At 38.6% G+C, this 8,136-nt stretch overlaps 1 protein-coding gene across 1 annotated transcript in view; it reads right to left on the minus strand.

Annotated features, from left to right (window-relative positions):
- LOC127654901 (macrophage receptor MARCO-like) overlaps positions 1-7,913 on the minus strand; it is a 31,745-nt gene extending 23,832 nt beyond the window's left edge. The window contains exons 1-10 of the mRNA XM_052142448.1: positions 7,738-7,913; positions 7,050-7,151; positions 6,483-6,607; positions 6,180-6,270; positions 5,959-6,021; positions 5,070-5,123; positions 4,875-4,973; positions 4,738-4,782; positions 4,443-4,523; positions 2,056-2,118 (exon numbers count right to left, since the gene is read on the minus strand). Coding sequence (XP_051998408.1) covers positions 2,056-2,118; positions 4,443-4,523; positions 4,738-4,782; positions 4,875-4,973; positions 5,070-5,123; positions 5,959-6,021; positions 6,180-6,270; positions 6,483-6,607; positions 7,050-7,151; positions 7,738-7,855 — 841 coding nt within the window. The 5' untranslated portion in view covers positions 7,856-7,913. The remainder of the gene's footprint in view (positions 1-2,055; positions 2,119-4,442; positions 4,524-4,737; positions 4,783-4,874; positions 4,974-5,069; positions 5,124-5,958; positions 6,022-6,179; positions 6,271-6,482; positions 6,608-7,049; positions 7,152-7,737) is intronic.
- Positions 7,914-8,136: the final 223 nt, after the last annotated feature.

The raw sequence follows: 8,136 nt of genomic DNA on the forward strand, positions 1-8,136 counted from the left end.
CCACCTGTTGTGTGCATCGCGTGGCATTTGCCTTGTGATGCACGCTTATTTAATGTGAGAATGCATGGCATCGCTTTGTTTATTGTTGCTACGCATTCTCTCATCTTGTTTGTCAGTTGCCATGGGTGTATATTGCCTTATTGTCCCCTCTACCTTGAAGGTGTAACGGCACACCAAGACACAGATGACGGTAAGTCCTTAGGGAAGCATGACTTGATCATCAGGTTGCTGAGAGGCGCCAAGAGGTTGAATCCCTCCAGACTGTGCCTCATTCCCTCATGGTACCTCTCTGTAGTTCTTCAGGGTCTATGGGGAGCGCCCTTTGAGCCCTTGGAGTCAGATGAGCTTAAGGCACTCTCTTTAAAGTCTTCCCTCCTGACTGTGCTCACTTCAATCAAGAGGGTAGGAGACCTGCAAGCGTTTTCTGTCAGCGAAACGTGCCTGGAGTTCGGTCTGGGCTACTCTCACATGATCTTGTGGCCCCGACCGGGCTACAAGGTTCCCACGACCCCATTTAGGGATCAGGTGGTGAAACTGCAAGTGCTGCCCCAGGATGTGGTAGCCCCAGCCTTGACGTTGCTGTGTCCGGTGCACGCTTTACGCATCTATTTAGATCGTGTGCAGAGCTTTAGTGTCTCTAAGCAGCTCTTGTCTTACATTGGTGGACAGCGGAAAGCGCTGTCTCCAAGCAGAGGATTGCCCACTGGGTCATTGATGCCATAGTGATGGCATATCATGCTCAGCAAGTGCTGCCTCTGCGGGAATAGTAGTTAAAAGCACTCACCACTGCACCTCACAATCGACAAGTCTGCCTGATGCCAAAGAGACATTCTGCCTCTACTAGCTTATTCTACCAGTAGTGTGGCGGCCTCCTGGGCCTTGAACAGTGGCGCCTCTCTAACAGACATTTGCAGCCTGAGCAATACCCAACACCTTTGCAAGGCTCTACAATGTCTGGGTTGAGCCAATTTCGTCCCGTGTCTTGGCAGGAATGAACAGGTAAGTCCGGGACAGCTGGCCGGGTGTATCGCTTGTGCATAGCTCCTTTCAACTCCCCTGAGCTGAAGACGTGCACTGTTGACTCCCAGTAGTGTTCACAAAATGTGATCCCTGGATTACTTCCTCCTAGCCCTGTGGCGGATGAGTTTGTGGAGAAACTGGCTTCCAGCTCAGTACATGTGCTAACTAAGCCCTGTACTGGGGTAGGTCCTCCGCATGTGTTGGGTCCCCATAGGTGAAGCCATGCAACGTATATCTTCCACTAAAATGTTTCCTTGTTGGTAAACTACGTCTTCTTGGGCAGAGACCCCTCTGCCCCAGTCACTATGTTTGTAGAAACTTCTCCACATGACATTCTTCCAACAAGGCTTGGCAAGACCATGTGTAGCCTGTCCATATTTTTTGGGCAGTTGACTTGTCCCCGAAGGGCCGTTCAATGCTCATAACAGCGAGGGAGGTTACGTGTCGGCCTGGTGCGCTGGTAACGAGGCACAAAGTAGTCTCCCCATCTCGCACTGCCAGTTCACGTAACACAGTTCAGCTAGTTGTGGTGTTTCATATAGGGACCCCTAGTGTCACTACATCGACACAACATCGAGTGAGTGACAGATAGGGAACGTCTGTTTGGGGGAGTGGTATGCGAATACCACTCGCCAATTACCATTGGCCTTTTATCAAAGATCAGAGGTGTCTCGGGCTCCCAAGAGTGACCCCTAGTGTCACTACATCGACACACCGTATCGTTCCCTTCATCAGGGAACAGAGGTTACGAATGTAACCAGGACGTTTTTCATGCTGGTCTAATATTATGTTATCAAATATTTTAAGATAAAACCGCCACAAACGGCACATAAAAACAAGCTACAAAGCTGCACAGTCTGGTTATGTGAGGCTACATGTAACCTACAAAATAGTTCATCAATCATACAGAAAGCATTACTTTAACAGAGAAAAAAGGTTTATTCAATACATAAAGAAAAGGAAACTATGGTCCAAACAACTGAGTATTGATCTGTAGTACATTCACTTACCGTTTCTGTACATAAACATTCTTACCTCTAGGCCCTGGAGGTCCAGACTCTCCCCGGACACCTCTGGATCCCGTGTCTCCTTTAGGCCCTGAAAGAAGAGAGTTTTGAAGTTTAAAAATCTATCAGTTTTATAAATGCTTAAGATTATGGATGAAAGAACTGCCCTCACACTTCAGAAAGTGTAACAATTTAGTTTTGAATAATAATAATAATAACAATTATTAATATAGCTGCAAGAAGCAATTATGGGGTGAAGCAATGGAACCGCAAAAACTGCATAGTGAGTACAACAGGTCATGTATATGACATACAGAATAAACCGACACTACTTCACAAGCTGCCTCACAACGGGATTGAATTTATGACTTTCCGTGCCACAGTTAAGTGCACAATCCACTACACCACACTGCCACAAGGTGAACAGCAGCCAAAGGGACATACCAAGCTGTGAATCAGCACACCTAAGCACAGTGGTCACCACAGTCAGCTTAGTATTTGCGTTCAAAATGGAGAGTACAACAAAATGGTTTGAACTGAAGCAGGAAATATGCAGGTAAGTAAGGACTACATTATTGTATGCACAACATGAAGACTCAAAGGTGAACCAAAGTACAATTTTTTAAATTGTAAAGTCGAACTAATTTTCTTTGGAATAGTAGTTAAAAGCACTCACCACTGCACCTCACAATCGACAAGTCTGCCTGATGCCAAAGAGACATTCTAATTTAAAAGCACATAATGTTTGCTGAGAAAATATTGTTACAGCTAATAAGTTTAGAATTGAAGCAGGAATTATGGAGTTGTTGTAAGCACAACATGAAGACTCAGAGTTCAACAGTAGTAAACATTTTAAAACCAATTTTTGCTGGACTTGAATTCAAAAACATAATTTTGAAAATCATTCGAGTACTTTAACCACTTGGCCATTCAGCTGACACAGCTTAGCAATGTCAAACTGACTGTCCAAGTGAAGAGTACAAAATTATTGCTGAGAAAATGTTGTTACAGCCAAGTGGATTTTAATTCAACATAAATTATGTGATGTAGTCCAGCCTACATAGTACCAAGCACAAAAGGAAGAGGTCAACAGAAGCACAATTTTTAAAACCATACTTTTCAGGATTCAATCTCACAACCTTTTGTTTTACAACCCAACACTTTAACCACTGGGCCACTCAGTCAACACATCTCATCTCTGTGAAAGACATGTTCCAAACTGAGAGTACAAAACAATAGCTGGGAATATCTTTATTTTAATGCTAAGTAGTTTTGAATTCAAGCAGGATTTATTCAATGTAGTGCAGCCTACGTAGTATCAAACTCAACATGAAGACTCAGAGGTCAACAGGTCAACAATTTTTTTTTTATTCTTTACTGGACTTCAACTGACAACCTTTAGAACCATAGTCTCATTTTCTAATCACTGTGCCACTCAGTCTCATCAATGCCATGGCAAAGAGACTAGAGTCTAGACTAATAAGAGTTTAGAGTCAGCACACAAGTGTGGGTTATCTTTTTATCTATATGTGGTGCTGTCTTTAAACTGTTCAGATATCCTCAGGACATGATGTTGATGATGCCTACCTATTTTCTTTCAAATCTGACACTGCATTTAAAATATTTAGCACTTTTTAACAAAATTCAATATGGGGAAAAGGCAGTATGGCCTATATTGGAAAACTGATATAGCTGAAATCTGCATAACCTAAGGAATCCACAGACAACCCCATAGTTTTAGGACATACGGTTCAAAAGTTACAGCAAAATTATTTTTTTTTTCACAATTCTTGACTTATAGGTAGGGCTGTGGCGATACTCTGCATGTGCCCTCAAACCGTGGTCCTCATCAAGCATACCACGTTTTGTTTCTATAGAACAAGGTGTTGCCGAGGTACAGCCTCAAATCTATTTTCACAGCGACCTTGTTAACTTTGCAATGCCATAGCTTTTCAACTAATGCAAACCTAATTATTATTATTATTATGACTAGTAGTAGAAGTATAAATAGTATAATATAAACTAATATATAGTATATACAATATTATTAATACCTGATAGTTATATATTTAATTGGGGTAGAATTAAACTAATAGAGGACAACATTAAATAATAATAATAATAATACAATTAGAAAACACCTCATTTTATATAACTAAATCGATATATAGTGATAAAAACCAGCAATAAACTAAATATTTTGATTAAAAAAGAAGACATCTGGCAAACTCTCTTTAAGGCTGCTACTTGTTGGGAAATTTAGCCTGTTTCTGGAGAAGCTTCTCTATTGTGAAAATTGCTGAACTACTATAACACTACTGAAAAATCTATTTAAGTTTGTAGCGTTGATACTTTTTAGTAGTTAGTTACTCTACAACACTGCTAACATATTAGTGTTATGTTGCCTCAAAGTACCTGGAATTCCAGGAGATCCATGAGCTCCTGGAATACCAGTCTTTCCGTCTGATCCAGGATGGCCATCAGCACCGGGTAAGCCTTGAATGCAAAGAAAAGGGACCATAGAGGTACATTAGAGCACTCTTATAGCAAAGCAAAATCTGCAAGAACAGATATTCTTACAAAGACACTCAGACAATTTTGTTCAGAATAAGTATTCTAATTATGGTGTCCAATTATGAACTGGGATCATTTCAATGAAAGGTATGGACAATAATATTAAAGGTGGTCTTTAATCACAATTAATACATACCTTGTATTCCTCTCTCTCCTGGATCCCCCTTTAAGCCAGGAATACCTGCAGAGAGAAAAATAGACAGGGAGAGATATTGATCATCTGCACTGTGACCGAAAGCTCGAGCTGAATGATAGTTGTGAAAGGACTATTACCAGGTGCACCCGTGATGCCTGCTGGCCCCCTCTCCCCTGCCACACCCAGGTCACCTCTCTCTCCTTTTTCACCTGCAGCTCCAGGATCACCTGCCCTACCTGAGAGAAAGAGCGAGAGAGAGAGAGAGTTCACCACATAGCACTGTACTCACACATGTATTTCAAGAGCACACCTATATCCAAACATGCACTAACCTGGTGACCCAGTGTCTCCGATTTTTCCAGGTGGCCCTTGCAAACCAGGATTTCCTGATAGAGAACAGATCTGGAGTATAAATACTGACTGCACAATGCAGTGAAGTCAAATCAACAAAAATTGCAATTTACCCCAATTTTTGGGGGATAAAACTCAACAGAAACTAAAACATCAAGGGTTAGATTGCAGCTTTTGTTAAGTTCAAGGTTAATCTCAATTTTGACCAGTAGGGAGAGCTGAAAACACAGATTGTTAAAGGAAAAGACGACAAGTGATTGGCTCCTATCCTGGTCATTGAATTTGTATCAATCTGCTGCTGGGTTTCATAGACAAGACCAATTAACAATATTTCACCCAACTAGCCATTACAGAAATCAGAGGTGAACCGTAAAGACAAAATTTACAGTAATAATAAACCAGTTCAGCATTTTAAATTGGACTGTAATTGTAAAATTCTATTTATAAACTTTCATTTGTTTTTTGTTTTGTTTCACATACTAAAGTGTTTATTAATTAACTTTGTTTAAAAAAAAAAATTGGCTTTTAAATGATTTTTGTTTTTCATTTTTATATTCTATTGTTTTTCTTCATTTGTTTCTTCTGATTGTGTAGATGAAATTTCACAAATTAAATTATCTCTAAATGAATATAATCCCTAATGTATCACAAATTAAAAAATCTTGTTTCTTTAATCTTGAATGTCACACTAAAGAGTAGTCATTATATTAATGACAGAAAAAATTAAGAGAGAGAGAGAGGGGGTGATTGAGTGACAATATTTTCAGGGCATGTATCTTCATACAGGCAATGCACAGAACTATATGTGTTATAATGAAAGTATATCGAAATTATGTGAATGTGTTGAATGAATGTGGTATGTAAACTTACCTGAAACTCCTCGTGGTCCAATTTGTCCAGGCGGGCCAGGTGGACCAGGTGGGCAAACCATGGCTATAAAATATACAAAAACAATGTGGCTTCAATTCTGCAGGACAAAAATATGGTGCCAACTCTTGACAAAACCCTTTTATTACTTTTATTACCCTTTTATCTCAAAAAGGATTTGTCTTTTTGTGTGTTTGTTTTATGTGAGTGTGTGTTGTGTGTACCTCTTTGTGCACTGATGTTGAACTGATTTATTTGAATTCTCAGTTTCTCTAGAGTTCCGTCCTCCCCACACAGATTGGACAGACACGCATGCTATAAAACACACACACAGTGGCGACTTTCAATTTACTATTACTTATATATTGAAGTTATGATATTTGACATCCCCTAACCCTAAACCTCACAGAAACCTTTTTGCACCTTTAGGTTAAGACATTATTTTGTATATTTATAACAATAATCTGTCTGAGGGTGTTTGAATGTATTAATATGAGCATTTTTTTGCATATGTGTGTGTGTAGTACCTTAGCATGTCGGTTTGAGCTAACGCTGCCTTGCTTGACAGCTTGACTTGTAGATATTAGATTCTCTGTGCTGGCATTATCATCAGTTAAACAGTGAGAGTGTGCCCAAGCCTCCAGAGTAAAAACTACAAAACACGACATGTTTACAATTTACATGTATTTATTTATCAGACCATTTTATCAAAAATTACTAACAATGCATTCATCTCATTCATTTGAAAATCAAACCCATGGCATTGGCATTTCTAGCATCAAACCTTTCCAGTTGAGCTACAACATCTACACACAAATCAGACTGAATATCAATAGAAAAGGAACCAGAAATTATGTGATAGCTTGAATGATTGAATGAAATTTCCCCAAAACAGTGTATCTATTGTTTTATCATTTCAAACCTAACAAATTTCTCTTTTGGTTTTGTTAGATGTGTGCATGTGCAATCTTTCTTTAAATGACACTTGATATTTTGTTATCTAATGTAATGACATACATACTGTACATCTGTAAATGTGGCTTATGTGTCCAGATACTTTCAGGGCCACTGTATTTATTTCTGTTCCATCTCACCTTTATAAACCAGCAAAGAATTCAGTGCAATTAGCAGGAGGAAGAAAACCACAAGAACAGGAATACAGCGCTGTTTGTATGCTGGTTTCTCAGACCTCAGCTCTGCAAGACACGCAGATTATAGCCCTTTTAAACAACTTGTTTTGTAATATAAAGTATATATATATATAATATATATATATATATATATATATATATATATATATATGTATATATGGGTAATTTTGCAGAGCAACTTTCTACTATGTCAGAAACTAGATAGGAAAGATGGAACTTAATGAATGTGCTTAATGAAATATTGTTTTGATGAAAAAAGTATGTCCATAATATTTTAATGATGTAGCAACAATTTAATAAATTAATTAAATACAAAGCACTTGAGCCCATGCTATATTGTGCATATTCTCATGGCTAAAGAGTATATTCACAATATAGTAGGGCCTCTTGTGCCTTTTTGCTTAAATACAGTGTCATCATTTGTGAAAAATCATTTGTGTTTTAATCTGCTGCTTACTTTCTTCTAAAACTCTCTGTGCCATGTGGGGAAAAATAAGCTTCCAATTCAGTTTTAGCTCTTATTAAAGACATTGGGGTTTGTTGGGGTTTGTTGTGCATAGAAGTACATTATTAAATCTGTGAAAATGTGAAATGTTATTGTGAAAAATATCTCAATCTATGCAGAACTTACCACTGTGCTGGAATTCGTATCGGTCAGCCTCAAGAAACTTCATGTTGATGTCATACAGAGGGTTTGCCTGGCTGATAACAGTGGCATTTCCTTCAAATGTCTCCACTTCGTTCTCCATCAGCCCCTCTACCACACAGTGGCTTGTATACAGCTAGAGTAACAGTTTAAATATCAAAACCAAAGAATAAAGGGAAAAAACAAATGCTGGCTCATCAAAATATCAGTCATCTGACAAAGGAGATGAAAAGAAATTGCTCAAAGAGTAAGGATAAAAGTTTCCCAACGATAAGGGAAGTTGTGTTTGTCAGAGCTTGCAAGTATAAGCTTAAGATTGAGCTTTTTGATATGTTTCATTATGTAGAAGAATACGTTTTGATTCTAAGAATAACTAAACATAAA

The sequence above is a fragment of the Xyrauchen texanus genome, chromosome 14 (assembly GCF_025860055.1).
Source record: "Xyrauchen texanus isolate HMW12.3.18 chromosome 14, RBS_HiC_50CHRs, whole genome shotgun sequence".
Classification (NCBI taxonomy): domain Eukaryota; kingdom Metazoa; phylum Chordata; class Actinopteri; order Cypriniformes; family Catostomidae; genus Xyrauchen; species Xyrauchen texanus.